Source organism: Rhinolophus sinicus, linkage group LG06, assembly GCF_036562045.2.
Source record: "Rhinolophus sinicus isolate RSC01 linkage group LG06, ASM3656204v1, whole genome shotgun sequence".
Classification (NCBI taxonomy): domain Eukaryota; kingdom Metazoa; phylum Chordata; class Mammalia; order Chiroptera; family Rhinolophidae; genus Rhinolophus; species Rhinolophus sinicus.
This window is the reverse complement of record NC_133756.1, coordinates 138,358,144-138,376,856: the sequence shown is the minus strand read 5'-3', so window position 1 is coordinate 138,376,856 and position 18,713 is coordinate 138,358,144. Positions and strand designations below refer to the sequence as shown.

General features: G+C 41.0%; 1 protein-coding gene across 1 annotated transcript in view; it reads left to right on the top strand.

Moving 5' to 3' along the window:
• The window catches only part of SLC5A12 (solute carrier family 5 member 12), a 38,462-nt gene extending 31,504 nt beyond the window's left edge, over window positions 1–6,958 (top strand). The window contains exons 13-15 of the mRNA XM_019749184.2: window positions 1,131–1,234; window positions 4,050–4,177; window positions 6,101–6,958. Coding sequence (XP_019604743.2) covers window positions 1,131–1,234; window positions 4,050–4,177; window positions 6,101–6,253 — 385 coding nt within the window. The 3' untranslated portion in view covers window positions 6,254–6,958. The remainder of the gene's footprint in view (window positions 1–1,130; window positions 1,235–4,049; window positions 4,178–6,100) is intronic.
• The last annotated feature ends 11,755 nt before the right edge of the window (window positions 6,959–18,713 follow it).

Sequence of the window (18,713 nt, the reverse complement as noted above, 5' to 3'; positions counted from 1 at the left end):
AGTTTGAAAATAGGTGGGTGGATATGAAGATCATAGTGTCCTTAACAAAATAAAGGCTCTGAGTAGAAAAGGTTTGTGAGCATTGTGAAGAGTTCCTGGCTGGGATAAGTGATTCATGATACCAAAGTACAGGAGATAACATAGTGTAGGGGCAAGACCATAAACTCTGGAATTGAAATACCTAGGTTTGGATTTTGGTTTTACTATTTATCCAAGCTGTATCTTTGCACAAGTTGGTAAGTTGTCACTTCCTAAATTCTCATAGTTTTTGGCTGAAAAATGAAGATGATAATTACTGGGATTTTGAGAGGATTAAATGACTTTAATAAATGTGCATTCTCGTATCTAATTGTGCTCCTGAGTAAGTAGTCCTGAGTTGGAGATCCCTTCTGTACAATATATGAGCACTCCATTATCTTGCTTCCATTTGTCTCTGAGTTTCATTTAGTTTAGAGTTATTCCTCACCACAAGTCTAATGGACAAACAGTATCAAGCTATTTATAGTTCCCAGGACTACCATGTTGTTTCTTCCTTCTTGACTGTGCATAAAGTATCCTCTTTTCTTGGAATGCTAAATCCTGGCTGTGACTACCTTCTGGCTGTGACTACTTTCTTTGCTTGATTAACTACTAACCTTTTTTTTTTTTTTTCAAATGAGCTATCACCTCACACATCAGCCTGGATTTGATCCTCTTTCTAGTACTTGCAGAATCCTTTGGTCCTATTACACCAAGTTATTACCTCTCCATTTTATGATTGTTAGCTCCTGTATGTAGACTTTGTGGCTTATTTTTCTTTCAATCTCCAACACCTGTCACAATTTCTGGCACTAAATCTGGGCTTAAAAAATGTCTGAAGAATAAATATTACAAAAGAAATGGAAGACCTATCCTCATTGCAATTTAATTCAGTAGCAGTATTTGTAATTCAGAAATGGAGTGGAAGAGTGGAGTACAAAGCACAACTAATCTATCTTTGATTCCTCCAAAAATAAATGGTAACAAGTTAAGTTTTGGGGTTTTGAGAGAGGCCATGCCCTAAAATGACCCTTCAGCAGTTCTCTAAGTTACTGTGAATCACAGTTTCGGAACCCACAGAACTGGTGACGTGTGCTGTTTGTCCTCCACAGACCTGCCATCGCTGACACCTGGTATTCGCTCTCCTACCTTTACTATAGCGCAGTGGGCTGTCTGGGATGCATCGCTGCTGGAGTCGTCATCAGCTTCATAACAGGTTGGGTGCATGGGTTGCTCTCCTTGGGGCCAAGGAGGTCATAGGTTAAACTCATGTACTGGTGGGGTGGGTGGCTGTCTTACTGGGGTGATTTGGGGTTCACCACAACAAGCCCTTCTTCTCAGAGAGATATATTGCCTCTCTCCAAGTTGACATGCAAAAGCATCCCCCATATAGTATGAAAAAAAGGTTTTGTTAGACACATGGCCCTCAGAGGCCTGCCAGGAAAAATCCTTTGTAATGTAACAATCAGTAAGGCAGGTGAAATATTAGGAGTGATTCTTTTCTCCTTGATCTCAGTAAGAGACTGGGGTTTTTCCCATGACCACCTCACTCTGTCATGGGTTAGTCTTTACCAATCTGTTATCTAAGCAGAGGAGTCTTAGTGACGCTTTGGTTTATGTTGGCCTTTGGAGGCCACTCCTCTAGGGTCATGAGCTCTTCACAGGGAGCAGCTTCACTGTCAGCTATTTTTGTCAGCAGTATTTACTACCTGTACTTTGAGTCACAGTCCTTCTGTGGTTCAATGTCCTTTTTATACCAAAGCCCATGAGGGATTGGTGAGGGAGGATGGGATGAAACAGGCCCACTGTAATTTTGCTACTCTGCTTCCTTGGAGTATATATTTTGGCTGAATAAATTATTAAGATACTCTATTTTTCCACTACCTATAGATACCGTTAGGCCATGGGAAGTCAAGATTCCTATTTGAAACATAACTCTGGTGACTGTGTACTAGAAACACGATGCGTGAGCTCCAGTGAGTTATTACTCCAGGCAAGATATCACCAGCTATTCACTTAAATTTAAGCCAATCCTGGGTGCGATAGGAATAGATTTTAAGTTTTGTAACCTCACCTGCTCATGTAGTAACAACTCCCCAATAGCTTTATGTAAATGGACTCAGATGAAAGGTTGTTTATATACTATGTTTAGCTTTTGCCTCAGTCCCCTGACAACTGTGGAGGCTTCCTTAATGCTAGTGGGATGCACCTAGACTTACTATCAGTCAAGTGGTCAGGCCCTTTAGAAGACAGCTAAAGTTTTAGCTGTGTGGTTCCAAAGCAGGAAATGTGTGCACAGAGAACCCTGTGGTTTGCCAGTCTAGTTACCTATTTTCCAGAAGCACATTGAAATTAACAGGTTCTTGTGTTGATATAGCAGCACTTATGTTACATTTAGGTGGAAAATTCTTTGCCATCTTGATCAAGAACAACTGTGCTGGTATCAATCCTTATGTTTTCTTTTTCCACAAATGGCCCAAATCTTAGTGAAATATCCTTACGACCAAAATGGAACACTTTATCAGAATGTAATGATGCCATCTCGTCACATTTTTTGGAAGAGTATTCATCCTCAGCACCAGATGTTCTTGCCTCGTGGTGCCTACCTTCCAAATGAGGCCCTAGTTCTATCTTGATACCTTTAGGTCTGCTAACTAAGGGAACTTCACACACCTTCTCTAATACTCACTGAATCTTTTAAAAAAATGTCTTAAAATGTTTAATGTTTGTAGGACAGGGTCAGTGTGAAAGACCAGAGGCCTTTTGTGGGTCTGCTCATCTGTGTCATATTTTACCTTGGTCTTGCTATTTGTCATGCTTGGTCTTATTAGGTGATAATTTCAATTCTTCTTCTTCCAGAAAATGTAGCCCTTCAAACATATGCTGTTCATGTTACTCATATATGTTGATAAACAGAATTGTGTCTATGTGGATCGGTACCTTCAGACAGTTTATATCATTAATCATTCTCTGTATCAGCTGCTAAAGGGTGATCTTGGCTCACGATACACTTTAAAGTCTTAGGTATTACTGGTAAAATGCTACTGGGCAGCTAAAAGTTATTTTCTTTTATCACTTTAAACATGCAAAATAAAAAAAGCATTTTCTAAATCAAGAACATATATCTTTGTTGGTTTATCAAGTGGCCAGAATATCCCACTGTGAGAATACATTCTGTAGATTTATGCTATTCTGTTTTGCAGTGGGCAACAGTTTGTACTCATGTGAATCTTGACAATTTTTATTCCTCATTTATCATATAACTGCAGGTCTCAGCTATAAAACCTTTAGTTCTCAATTCATTATATTTATCTCTTAGGCCAGGGGTCATGAAACTAAGGGCCAATCTGGCTCACTACCTGTTTTTATAAACAGAGTTGTATGCACAGAGGTCAGGAAACATTCCCAGTTAGGGGCTGGACAGTACATATTTTAGGCTTTGCTGGCCAGAGACTGTTGTATCATAGCAGGATTTGATGGAATGGGACATTGAACAGGTACATTTTAGTGACAGGACAGGAAGTGTCAAGAAAGTCTAGAGTAACTGGAGGCAACATGAGAGCTTTGCTTGTTCATGATGCTGAGGTAGAAGGAAGAAGAAACAGTAGAAATAATCTGTTTAATTTTACAAGTATTAACTCCGATGCCCTCTAATATATCTGATTTGATTGAAAATTGAGAGCTTTCCTAAAGGAAGAAATTGTATAATTTCTGCAACCTCCTCTGTTGGCCTACACAGGGTACTAGTTGAGTTTTCCATAATGATTATTTAAAATCATTATTTAAAAGAAAATAGGTTGTCTTTATCTATTTAACTCGATAGCTGTGAGCTTGTCTGACCTGATAGTTTGTGGATGTTTAAAAACTCCCACCCCTTAGAGCGGTTACCAATTTCAGCCCATTAACCAGTCAGCCCAGTTTTTACCCTTATACTGAGAAGTAACCTACTTCTCAGGTTGACAATGCTTGAATCCTTACAGGGAGGCCTGGGAGTGTGCAAGCACCTAATCCATCTGTTCTTTCATTACTAGGTCACCAAAGGGGCAAAGATATTCAACCAGTGCTAATTAGACCGGTTTGCAATTTATTTTGCTTTTGGTCTAAGAAATACAAAACACTGTGCTGGTGTGGCGTTCAACATGACCGTGAGACAGAGCAGGTGAGCTGATGTTTGAGCTTCTGAAAAATATGCATGGGCTCAAAGGGATTCCCTTTTTGCCCATTTAAACCACTTGGAAGGGTGGGCATAGGGAGGGAAGGCAGTGACTATTAGAACTTTAGAGAATCTGGGTTTCAACTTCAGTTACCTCAGCTAATTAGCTTTTAAGCATGTCATTATTTTGAGAGGTAAATGTGCCTTCGGGCTGAATTGTTGGCATTGCAAGTGATCAGTTTTCAAAATTCCTTTTAACCCTTGTGAAGGAGAATTCTAAGAAAAACATGAAAATTAATTACAGGGAAGGAATAAAATAAGCGTCCAGTCTAGTGTAACGGTGAAAAGCATGGGCTTTAGAGTCAGCCCTGGGTTTAATCCTGGTTCTACGTCTTACTTTCCTTGGGTAAGTTACTTAACCTCTCTGAACTTCAGCTTTTATCTGAAAACTGGGAGGATCATGCAGCACAACCTGGATGCAAACATCTCTAGTTCCGTGGAGCATGAATATAAAATAAGATTTATTGAAGGAACTTAGGTAGGCAAGCAGCAGGATGCACATACCCCCTCCTCCTCACCCCCGGCTCTCCTTATCCCACTAAGAATTGTGTTTAGGCCAGGAAGGGCTGGGGACACTGTCCCAGTACTATTAAGGTCGCATCAGCCAGAGACCACCAGGAAGAACCTGTGGTCAGACGGCATTGGATGACTGACTTGATGCAGCCATGGGTGGGGGTACTACAGGGAACAAGGAAATGCCAGCCTCTACAAGAGGGAAGATGGACATGTATTTTGGGTTTGGGTTCCCGCTGCAGGATTCTGAGAGGGGTCTTAGGGAAGTGGGAATGAATATAAAGCTGTCTGGGGGCAGTGTTGGCAAAAACCAAAAACAAACAAAACACACCAAAAAACAAAACACTAATCACTCAAGAGTTATTATAGTATTTGACAACTAACTGTAGGACGTTGGGAAGAGGAATGTTTCCCGTTACATTTGGTCTTATGGGTGTCTGTCCTCTCATCCTGATTACGGGCAGGCATATGTTTCTATTCCTTTTTTAATTAGGGGTTATTATCATTTTTTAAGTCCCAGACATTTCATTCTTTTAGTACTCTAGGAGAGGGACTCCTCACCCTTATTACATCACCTAAGTTGTCAGTTGCTCTCCTTCCCCCAAACACCATAGTAACATGTACATCCAGTAAAGCTGAGTTTAATAGTTACTTGACAGGAGCTCAGAATGAGAAGGAAATATATTTTGCTGAGAAGGCAGCTGTTTGAGCAGTATGTTGTTTGGATACATGGATTTTAAGGATGTGCTAGAATGAAAGGATCACATTATTTACTGGTTTACAGACTTATGTTCCTGAGGAAGAATTCCCTGGAATAAATGATTAAACCTGTTGATGCAGTCAGCTTGTGTTCTCAAGGCTGAGTTGAGAGTCAGGCAGAATACTTAGCATGTCACTATTGGGCTCCTTTGCCAAAGACTATCATTGAGCCGCCTCCAGGGGCAGCTGTATGAAGGTACCCCTTTTATGGTCAAGAGGCCTTACTATTCACAGGAAAGAAGGGGCTGCCACCATCTGAGACGCCAATTGTCTCTCCTTGGGAGGAGACTTACTACTGTGTCATATTACTATGTCACAGGTTTGCTGTAGTAAAGGAGAAATTTTCATTTCTTCACACAAGACATATTGTAAATATTCACTAAATTGTTCTTTCTGTTTTTATTATTATCAAAATAGGACCTACATAGATGGAAGCATCAAAGTTACTAGGAAGTGCCTTGGGTCAGAGTTATTTGTGTTGCTTTCATATTTATGCATAATTTTTTTTCCGAAGGGGTAGTCCAGGAAGATTCCCTCAGTTTGATTTAAAATACATCAAGGCTATCTCACTAACATGTGTCTTTCCATTTTCCTCAGGAAAATCTGGAGAATAGCAGTACCTGGAAACAGGGGGCTGAATCTGTCTTACAGAATGGTCTCAGGAGAGAAAGCCTGGTCCATGTTCCAGGCTATGATCCCAAGGACAAGAGCTACAACAATCTGGCATTTGAGAAGATTACCCATTTCTAAGGCAACACGTGAACGTGTGCGCATGTGTGTGCAGGCACGCGCGCACACACACACACACACACACACACACACACACATGCATAGATACATATACTCCACATACTTCTTGCCTATTGGTTGGCAGACTTATGTAGTAGCCACTGCTAGAAGACAGGGATGTCTAATGTCTATTTATACTTATTTATAACTACCAATAAAATAACTGTTCCCCAGGACATTCTTTGGAAAACCCAAACTTTCAGGTGAGAAAAAACAGTCAAGCCTTAAGTGCCTTGGCGACTTCCTTCTTGAATAAATTAGGATTGTATTTCATCATCGTACTAGGAATCAGTCTCTTTGCTTTGTGTTGTATTAGATTTCTTTTTTTTTAAAACCATCTAATAGCTTGGAGTTTACAGGCCGAAGGAGGAAGGGGGTATGCATGTGAAGTGCTTCTCTGTTACTGCTGATAAAACACGGGAAGGACATCCACCCCAAGTCCCATACCTCCCACATTTGTAAACACATTTCATATCCCCCATCCTGCAGCTGCAGTTGGAAGACTTAACTGCTATTATCACACACCTTTAAGTCCTCTTCCTCCTTCCTGCGAATACAGCTGTCCTGACCCAGCCTTAAAAATAATTTAGCTCAGCACAAGAGAGACTGGTATGTGTGATTATTGGGAGCAATTATAATAAATACTCTTTTCCCTTTGTACTCTCAGTGTAGTATTTCTTTTCCTTCTTATCACCTTGCAATGAAAAATGGACTCTGTGCTTAACAGGAAGTCTGAATGAAGTCTTTCTCCAGGGCTGGGTGAAGAGGAAAGGAATGCTCTATATGAGGCTGTTAGGACAGAACTGTGGGAAAAAACCTTGCAAATATCTTACCAACCCACAGGAGATTTCACTAGCCATAGGGACTTCTTCGGTGTAAAATACCTTGTCAGCGGGATTTATACTCTGCTCCTTCAGCTCATATATGCAAGCTCAGTGTGTTCCATCAAGCTAAGGTGACAGAAGTAAAGATCTTAATAGTTGAACTGTAGTAAATAATGCTTGCCTTCTCTCCTTCCACTCTCAAATAAGACAGAATAGAGGGAAAGAGAATTGGCTGTGGTTTACAAGAGAGATGAGAAAAAATATATTGGAAAAAAGAGGGAAGAAGTAAAGAGGGATACATTTGGGAAAATTTCTGAAAATGAGAAGGAACAGAATTTCTAGAAACATTTTTGAGATCCAGCAAGCTAATCAGATGCTGATTTAAAGATTTGTGAGTTGAGAGTTGCAATTATTTTCCCAATGACTTAGCAATTAGGACATTCATAATTAGAATCTGGGCCAAATCTCATTGAGGTCTCTCTTTCTCTCTCTCTCTCTCTCTCTCTCTCTCTCTCTCTCTCTCTCTCTCTCTCTCTCTATATATATATATATATATATATATATATATATATATACCAAAAATATATTCCAAATCATACACACACACACACACACACACACACACACACACACGAGATTTGGAATATATTTCAAGATTTTGAACTTTCACTTGGAATTGTACAGAAACAAAATGTACCATACAGTCTTTCATGTTACACAAATTCTCTCACAAATTTTGCTCACAAATTATCCTACAGCTATTTTAATACCTTCTAGGTCAGTACTGGAAAGTACTAGATAAGTAGTGAAAAGTACTAGGTCAGTACTTTCCCAGAAAAATTTTTAGGATCTTTTCTTTTTCAGTCACAAATTCTCTTACCTGGAATGTTGCCAAAGCATAAAATGACTTACAAATGGAATATACTATTATTATTATATTGTTATATATACCCTCCCATATTCTTCCTAATTGAACAAACATACAAAAACCTTAGGCTTCAGGTGGAGAGAGATGGGAAGGCACAGGAGAACCATCTTCCACAGTGTGTACAAACCAAGTTTGTTGTATAGTGAAGCACAAGGGAGCTGCCGTGTTTCCCCGAAAATAAGACCTAGCTGGACAATCAGCTCTAATGCGTGTTTTGGAGCAAAAATATATAAGACCCGGTCTTATTTTGCTATAATATAATATAATAAATATATTAATATAATATATTAATATATGATATAATATAATATATTAATAATTAATACATTATAATTAAAATATATTATATTATTATATAATATAATAATATATATTATAATTAATATATTATATTATATATTAACATATAATAAATATATTAATATAATATATTAATATATGATATATTAATATATTAATAATTAATACATTATAATTAAAATATGTTATATTATTATATAATATAATATATATTATAATTAATATATTATATTATATATTAACATATAATATAATATCATGCAGGGCGTCATGCAAGGTCTCAGCTCCCGTTCCCCGCGTAAGAACACAGGATATGGCGAGGCCAAAAAGGAGCACCAGTGGAGCCACTATACGCTCACTTGGCGGCTGGGCTGGAGACGCAGGAGCCACACGATCCGCAATCTGCCATCCGCTTTTCTGCCAACCAACCAACTTGCTAGCTGCAATCTGCCCGGCTAACTGCAATCCACACCTGCTAGCTTAGCCACGGCAGTTATATTAGTGGCTAATGGCTAACTGGTTACAGCTGATGGCCATCTACTACCCCAGCCAGCACGTTTTCTAGTGAGGCCGAGAGCCTAGAAACTGCTCTCTGGGACACTGTCCCCACACTCCAGCCCCCAGGGTCTCCCGTCACAATCTATGTGATGAGCATCTCCCGCCAGGGGCCCTGTGCCATATTAGCCGACAGACACCTACGGGCACAAAGAAATAGTATTCTTAGGAATCAACAATGGCAAATCCCTTCTATCTGGGAGGATACATGCTAACCTTTTGCCCTGGGAAAGGAGGGCTGCTGCTACTGCACCTTTCCCAGTTTGTGGTACCAGACCTTTATGGCAGTGCTTGGGGTCTCTTGCATAGTTTCAACATGTAACAGAACAGGGGACCCCATAATAGGCCGTAGGGATAACATATAGGTTCCCCGCAAAATCATCCCCGTATTGGGACCTCCGTATACCACAGTCACTTGCGGTGGCCACTTGGCCACCACTCCTGGCGTCACTTGCAAATCATGGGTCAAACCAGCCCCCCATGGGACTATCAGGCCCAACCATCGACAGTGGGGGCTTTTGACCTGCCAGGGCCAAGTCCATTGCTGCCGTTCCCCTGCTTTCAAGCAAGTGGGTGGCTGGCAGCAAAATGTCTCCATTTCTGCCATAGCCTGGCTTTAACAGAGTCTCATTTGTGGTAACTTGTAATTGAATGGGAGCAGCCATTCAATGTAGCAGAGCTTCTACGGTGCGGGTCCTTCCTTCCGTGGTCTCATTCAGGATTCTCAAAACGTCCTATAGATGTGAGGCCCAGTCATGCATCGGGGGAGGGTGTTTAGACACCCAGAGGCCTTGTTTCAAAAGGCGGTTGTAGCGCTCAATCATGCCAGCTGCTTGTGAATTGTACAGGGTATGAAACAACCATTGTAGCAGCCCCGCGCTTCACTTCTTGCCCTGTAAAATGAGTACCCCTGTCACTTGCAATGATTTGGGGGTGCCCATAGAGGGTGCACAGCCGTGTAAGAGCGACCACTGTATGCCGCTGATCCACAGCCGGACACGGCCAAGCAAACATCAACCCTGCAGCAGTGTCCACCTCTGTGAACGCATGTATTGCATTGCGGGCCTTAGGCAGGGGTCCAATGTAATCCACTTGCCAGAGAGTAAGGGGCACCTTCCCTTGCGTAATCTGCTGTGTCTCCCAGGGTAGCCTCCGCCATTGGGGCTGTCCTGGGCACAGACGACACAGTCATAGCAGGCATCTGCTATCTCCTACCATTTCAAGGCAGACCCCAGCATCTGTTCACCTGCCACATGGTTCGGCTTCCAGCGTGCTGCAATTTCCTATGCAGCCAATGGGCCACATCAGTGGCAGGAGCCTGTTCTAACCATCAGACCTGTGCTAGGGCATCTGTTTCATCACTATGGGGGAGTGACCTGTGATATGCATGATGGTCACTTCCTTTATCTGCCCTAGGTCCCAGAGTTCCTGCCACATGGCTTGACCCCACAGTGGACGGTGTCCTACCAACCAGTTTTGGTGTTTCCACGTAGGGAGCCACAACATTAGGCCCCGGAACACTGTCCAGCTGTCAGTACAAATAACTAGGGGCCCAGGCTCATGGCTGATTATCATCCACGCAGCCCGTAGCTCAGCCCACTGGCTACTCTGGCCCATTCCAGTATCAAACCAAATGGTGTCTGTTTTGGGCTGCATACCAATAGCCATCCAAACGGCTGCAGCTTCCCAGCTAGAACCATTAGTAAAATAGGCATCTTTAAGTACTGGGGGCTGTCCTTCTCTGTAGGGCGAAGGCTCCAAGTCCTCCTCCTAGGCAGAGCACTTGGCTCAGCCTGGGCTACAAGCCCCACACGCCCCAGGACATGTTGTAGCTCTGTGCTCAAAAGGCTTGAACTAAGGGTGCTATGTTGCTCCAAGTAGGCACCCCACTTGGCAAGGGTGGTGGTCTGTGTCACCTCCATTTTAGGTCCCTGGGTCCACGTATGGACCCACTCCTGGATGGGATAGGTTGTTTGAACCAATGCCTGTGCCGTCCCTGTGATGGCTTCTGTGGCCACTAGGGCTGCATACACAGCAGCCAGCTATTTCTCTAATAGAGAGTAGTGGACTTCCGTTCCTTTCCACAGTTGGCACCAAAATCCCACTAGCAACCAGAGACGCTCCTGCCATTGCCAGAGGCCCAATCATACCACTCTTGGGTTACCTGAACATCAAGTCCAAACAGGTGACCAGAGTCTACTACTTGCAGAGCCTGTGCCTGCTGTACTGCCCATTTTGTGGAAACAAAGCCTTGCTCTATACCCTCTGTCCAATCCCATGAGGCCCTCTTTTTTTATTATGTTATACAAGGGCCTTGCCATTTGTGCTAAATGAGGTACAAAAGCCCACCAATACCCCAGCAAACACAAATACATCTGCAGTTGGGAGACCTTGGGAGGCCGGGGAAATACTTGTATTTTATCAATAATCTTCTCAGGTATGACCTTTTTCTTACCCTACCACACAACACCCAAATACTTGACAGATAAGCCACGGCCTTGGACCTTTCCCTGTTCACTGCCCAGACACATGACTTCAGGTGGCGGAGAAGAGAGGGACCTGCTTGCTCTAAATCTGAAAGAGAATCAGATGTTAGTAAAATATCAACAACATAGTGAAACAAGGCCACAGCGGATGGGTGATACCACTGTGCCAAATCCTGGGCTATGAGCCCGTGGCAGATAGTAGGGCTGTGCAAGTATCCTTGCTGCCTGTCCCTGGTAAAAGCAAACTGCTCTTGACACTCAGGTGCAATATCAATGGAGAAAAAGGCATTTGCCAAGTCCACTCCTTAGTGATACGTTCCAAGGCAGATAGTCAGAAGATCCATCAAATCGTGCATTGAAGGTACTGCAGCGTGCAAAGGTGGTGTCACCTTATTTAACTCCCTATAGTCCACAGTCATTCGCCAGGTCCCATATGGCTTCTTGACAGGCCATACTGGGGAGTTAAAGGGACTGTGCGTAGTCCTCACAATATGTGCCTTCTCCAATTCCAATATTGTACGACCGATCTCCTCCTGTCCTCCTGGCAGGCGATACTGTCGCACTGTAACCACGCTCCAGGACTGTGGCAACGCTTGAGGAGGGTGGTGAGCATGCCCACGTGTCACTGTTCTCACCACCCAGATCCAGACACAGAACTCTCCAACCAACATCTGTAAACTGAGGCCATATAGCACATCCTCTCCTAGAATATATTCCAGGACAGGGAGACATATACCTTGCAGGTGCGGGGTGGAAGCCTTCCTAAACCCAGTGGTAGGGAAATAGCTTGTACAGTCCCAGTCTTTCCCCCCATAGCCATCAATGCAGACTGCTGGTCCAGGGAACAGTTCTGGGTTCCCATAAACAAGACTGCAGTCTGCGCCAGTGTCAACTAAGGCCAAAACCCTCTGCACATTAGAAGGGGACCAATGTATGGACAGTTCCACGTGGGGCCTGTGGTCCCCGCTCATCCCCTCCGACAGACCGAGTATCTCATCTCCTCTGGTAACCGCTCAGCTAGAACCTGCAGGACCCTCTCCATTCTGGCTGGAGAGCCATCCATGTCCTCCTGCCCCTCCTCGGGGTTCCAACTTCTGAAAACAGTGACTACCAGGTACCACACACTGTGTGTGGGCCACATGTTCTCCCGCCCAGAGTCAGACACCATTCCTACCTGGCCGGAATCCTGCACACTGCGCCAGGTGTCTGAGTGGGTGGTGGCCTTGGTGCAAGATGTCCACAACCCTCGGAGCCTACAGCAGCAGCAGATTACCAAAAGAAAGGAGACGCCCGTCACGGCCAACAGGGTGGCATGCCATCCAGAGGCTGGAGCGGCCCACCAATTTACCAAGGAGTCACGTTTCTCCCAGGCAGACCGCACCTCCCATTCCCGGCACAGCTCCTCACGGGCCTCCCGAAGCTGAGCTTTCACACACACAAACTGCCTTCCTCATCCTTCGGAAAGTTTTGGCTGGCCCCATACCCTGCTTGCTGCACCATGTGTCATGCAGGGTGTCATGTGGGGTCTCTGGTCCCGCTCCCCGCATAAGAATGCAGGATATGGCAAGACCAAAAAGGAACACCCACGGAGCCATAGATAGGGGAGTCATACCACTATATTCTCGCTGGCGGCTGGGCTGGAGACACAGGAAGCAGGAGCCACATGATCCGCAATCTACTGTCCGCTTCTCTGCCAACCAACCAACTTGCTAGCTGCAATCCATTCTGCTTCTCTGGCAACCAACTTGCTAGCCGCAATCTGCCGGGCTAACTGCAACCCGCGCTTACTAGCTTAGTCAGGGCAGTTATATTAGTGGCTAATGACTAACTGGTTACAGCTGATGGCCATCTACTACCCGAGCCAGCACCTTTCCACGTGAGGCCGAGGCTGGAAACTGCTCTCTGGGACTCTGTCCCCACATATAATATAATACCAGATCTTATATTAATTTTTGCTCCAAAAGAAGCATTAGAGCTGATTGTCCGGCTAGGTCTTACTTTTGGGGAAACTCCGTATGAAGTGCAGAGTCAATCGATTCCGCTAGTCAGGACACTCCTCTCCTCCCTCACCCCTCCCTAGGAATGTCAGCTCAGAGTTGTGTCAAGGTTGCTGGTGCAGTGTAACGTCTGTCTAGTACCAAGTTCAATCAAAGCCAAGGAAATGAGTTCAACTTGTGGCTATTTTACCACAGAATGACCAGGGATATTCTCAATAAATGGGACTATACCTGGTGATTTCCTAAGAAGGCCTAACATGTGCCAAACTTGATGCCAATCTCTGTCTTTTAAACATAATCACAAATATTGGTAAAAACGATAATGAATGACCTCAACCCCTCTTTTACTCATACCGAATGAATCCATTTTGACGACTGCCATTCTCTTTGTCATCACTTAGAGAAAGAGGTGCAGCTTATTGACTGAAGTGAGGGATTGGAGTTAAACAGCTTCGGTTCAGACTTGAGTTCTGACATATATTATCATGGTAAGCTTGGGCAAGGTTTTTAAGGCTTTAGTTTATTCACAAATTAAAAAGAGCAAAAATTGTCCTTACTAAATAGGGTTGTTGTGAGGATTTACAGAGGCAAATCATATATTCTAGTTAGCATGGTCACTGGCCCGCATGGAACATTCAATACTTGTTAGCATATGAAGAAAGGAAGAAAATGGTGCCCATTACAGTATTCATTTAAATTAAATTGATTCACTTTTTCTCTTTAGGATTTTTAAGATACTAGCTTAGTACATGCATTACTGAAGTAGTTTGAGAATTAGAAATAATAAGATAAACATAAAGTACAAATGAAAAGTCATGCCATAAGTGTCCAAACAGCAGCCTTTTTAATGCCAAGTTTAAATAAAATATGATATTTCCGGAGAGTCTTAAATTCTTGAAAAAAGAAAACAAAAACAAAAACTACCATTATAAAGATAGGCACGTTTATTACTGAAAAATGCAATATTCATATCTATGATTTGTTAATCACATTTGTAAATGTAAACCTTGATAAGTAGACAGCATAATTCCAGTTTATGACTCAGCACAGAGTTTAAAGCTACCACAATTCTCTAAAGGGTAAGGAAGAGAGGGCTTTTCCTTTTATTTGATTCAAATAATATTTCTTGAATATAAATTTCATTATTTTGCAATTGTATAGGGTTAGACTATTTCATTCTAAAGAGAAAAAGAAATAAAGCACAGATCAGGGGGGCTTATAAGCAGTATTTCAAAGAGATTATTGAAATAGTTTTTTGGTATTACAATCTTAATCAAACAGTATTACAAAGATCAGAATAGAAAAAAAAGTAGAGGAATCTCCCTCCCTTTAATTGTTCTCTTAGAAATCAATTGTTTTAAAATATTACAGAAATTTTAGTTCTCCTATGTATATATATTTGTATATTTAAAAATCTCATGTGTTCAATCCAATATTACAAGGTAAGTTCACTATAGAGTTAAACTCTTTTTGTCAGCACTAATAACCATGAAGTATAATATATTTTAAAACAACTAAATTTGTAATTGATATTACCAATAATATATATTAAAATGATGCACATTTTCAATTAATCAATAGTAACTCATAATTGATAGTACATCACCTAATGGGTTTTTATTTGTAACTCTTGGAAAGAGTTAATGTTACTATTTCCTCCTCCATTCCAATCTCCTGACCAAATCAATCTAGATTTGCAAACATCTGTGTGAATAACAAACACAAGACCATTTTTCTAATGTTGTACTTTTTGTGTTTGAAATACATCTATCTTCAGAAGACAGAGTTATAAAAATTTGGCTACTTAATCACAACATTACCCTTACCTGGAAAGTCTGTATATCACTGGTTCTCTTACTAGACTCATGACAAATCAGAAAAATAATCCTATTTTATGACAGAAAATGTTAGTTGATAATATTTCTGTATATCGATAGGAAATTTAAGATATTTTTATATATCCAAAATTTTTTGCAGCTTTTTCATAGAGCCCTGGAATACTAGAATGAGTATAGTGATATAATTAAGATATATAATTATTTTAGTTATTTCTTTTAAAAGTAAGTTCCTATTGAAGTGCATTCAAATGATCAATGTGAATATTTTCTATAGGGTTAGGAGTAGGATGCAAAATAGTGGTCTACTTGAAAATAATTTATATAAACTTAATATATTAAGGTAGGTCTACCAAGTGACCAAGTAAACATATGTCAAAATAAGGTTTGACATATTATACGATTTCTTTTTCAGTGTTTTGTATAGTGCCTGTAATATATGGGCTATCAAGGGTGTAGGACAAGCATGTGTGCACACACGAATATACGCAGAAATTACCATCAAGAGGGTTTTAAGAGTTAGTAGGTTACTATAAATCAAGAAAAGCAATATACAATCATGATATCTTTTATGGACCTTGACTTTTTTGTCCTTGGGAATTTCCAGAAACAGCAATTCATCTGTTTGGGTTTTTTTCAGTATTAAAGCAAAGGTGTACACAGATGTTCAAAACATCCAGTTAGTTCCCAATTACAGAATCTGCTTTCACACTTTAAAAACCTTAGAAGAGTTTCATGTAATGTAATGATTTAATGTCCTAATGCAGCTGCCATGTAAGAAAAACATGAGTAATTCTTACATTGCTTATTTGTTACAGTATAACACAGTCGGAAGTGTAGAGAACTGAGTAATCAGGGAATGGTATTGATTTGGAATCAACATTATAAATGTTTATATACCTTTATTGTTTATTATTTTTAAGAATGCTGACCTGAAGACATCAGTTTAAAAACTGATTCAGCCTATTTCAACAGATCAAAGCTTCCTTAAATCAGCTTTCAAATTTCTTATGAGAGTCTGGAAGGAATGTTTAATGATGAACAATAAGATATATCTATATCTACATATCTATATCAATAAAGAAAAAATATTTATAATCTTCTGGCTAAAATATGGTTGCAACATAATTTCTCTTGTTGAGAAAAAAAGGGTTTCACAGTGGAGAAATCCACTCTGTTTCTTCTGGCCTTCCCCATATCCACTCATTAATTACAGGACTCTAACAGGTCTTTTCTACTTGAAGAGTACATTATAGAGGCCAATAGCCACATAGTCCCTGAAGGAAAAAACAGCCTGTATTTTTAAGCACTTTTGCATTTTTAACATTGAAAACTTACACATTTATTCTTTAGTTGGAGTTTTCACTGCAATCTAAGCTTACTAGATTTAGCATTTTAAATTCTTAAAATAGATAAGGAAAGAAAGAAAAACAAGGAAAAAGAAAAACCTTCATTTCTTTTGAATGTTAAAAGATGAACTAAACTGCAGTTGTTTTTCAGTCAGGAATAAGACAGGGTGTGTGCACAGCAGATACTGAAATAAGACCTGCAAATTGGACGCTTTTGCTTTAGTAAGAAAGACCCTACCATCTCCAAAGTACCTCCACCATTCCCAAACCATTGCTTCTGCAATTCTCTTTGCCATCACATTGTTTTGACCATTCAGCCCCTCTCTTTCCACTTAGAAAAAAAAATCATCAAAAAAAGTACACTGGATCAAAATCAGTGGGAAAAGTCTGCTCATACTATTTGTTAAGAAAGAGATTAAATTTGGCCTAAAGCGTTCACCTGGTAGTGAGTGGTATGGAAACTGACAAAATAATTATGAAGGTTTTGAGGCAGCTTGAGGAAAGACATCTACATGACAATTATTTCTGCGAGGAATATCTAAATAGATCTCATTAAGTTTTGTTTTTCAACTAACAATTTAGGAAATTTTTGCTTCTTGGAAACTAAAGAGCAGAGACACTGTTTTTCCCACACAGAGAATAAAAATTGCAATGGAAATAAATATTCTGAAAAAGTCAAAATCGGTACATGCCTGAAAACCTTACCCGCTTCTTTCTTAGGAAACATACAAAGCAGCATCCACATAGCTGACTAGTGTACTCTAGACTTCCACTTTGGGCCAGCTGTGCATAAAACAAGAGGCTTTCTATGGGGAGAATTGTGCTGGGCCCCACATTAAGCAGTAAGATTAAATATCTAGGCTTCTTCTCCCTGAGATAGACTTTGATGGCACAAGAACTGGATCTGGTCCCAAATGTGAGTCTGTTCTTTACCTGTCTGCTTTCATTTCACTTTCCTAAAAAAGATGCCTTAACGTGGATGTGGCTAGGATGCAGTGGCTATAACTGTGTTCTCTAGAAAGAAAACCATCAAATGTGGTCATGGGGGTGGTATTTCAGATGAACCCAGATGGCAAGTTCAATTGAAGGTAACTTATCACTATTACAAATACAGAAATACCAGCTATCAGGAACCCAGTTTAGTCAATGATTCAAGAAGCTAGAACCCAATCAATCTTCTTGGACTATGTATTGTTGGCACATTTCATTTGGAATAGAAGTGCCTGTAGAAAATTCTCACCTTTCCATCAGAAGTTGGGTTTTTCAGGCCTTTCCAAAAGGTTCTTTTCTGAGTTACTGAGAATACCAGGAAAAAGATATTAACTAATTCCCTGGATATAACCTATGACTATTCCCAAAGCCTGTTATAATACTGTGATCTGAGAGAAAATGGAATGCAAATACCTGATGGCCATAGTAGGACTGAGTTGGGCATATCTGAGAGAGAGTAATTGTCCACTGGTTTTTACACACACAAAAAGTATGCATTCTCTCCTCTCTCTCTCTCTCTCTCTCTCTCTCTCTCTCTCACACACACACACACACACACACACATACACATACACACACATCACACACTGGGCCTATGTCTACCCTGCCCCCCAATTGACAGACAAATCAATTCAGCCATATCAGTTCAGTAACTCATCAGGTAACTTGGATTTTCAATTTTGACCATCAAATGGAGAAAAAAATGGTCAGTGTGGTAGTCTCTTGTTGACGGTTGGCTACAGTGCATCTACATGTCTTCTTTCCTTACATGTCCTTTTTCCTTGGCATGAACTGTATCTATGCTAAAATTCCTGTCCTAAGGAGATTTTGATGATGATTAGTAGAGACAGCTCAAGTGTGAAAAAAAAATGCTTCTGTGCAATAGAAGCATTATTACCCTCATAAGAACGAAGCAATCTTCTTCTCCCATCCATCTCCAGCACAAAGCACTATTAGGATGAATACAATACCACATCTGCACTTGCATGTGCAAATGCTTTGATGATGACAATTAGTTTATCAGAGGGCAAACATCAGGGGAAGTTCTTGCAAGAATAGGAAACTAGGGCCTTGTAGAGCTGAAGAATGAGCAGTCCCCTCTCTCTCCCCATACACACTCAACATATCCCAACTTAATATTGAAAAATCAAGCAGCA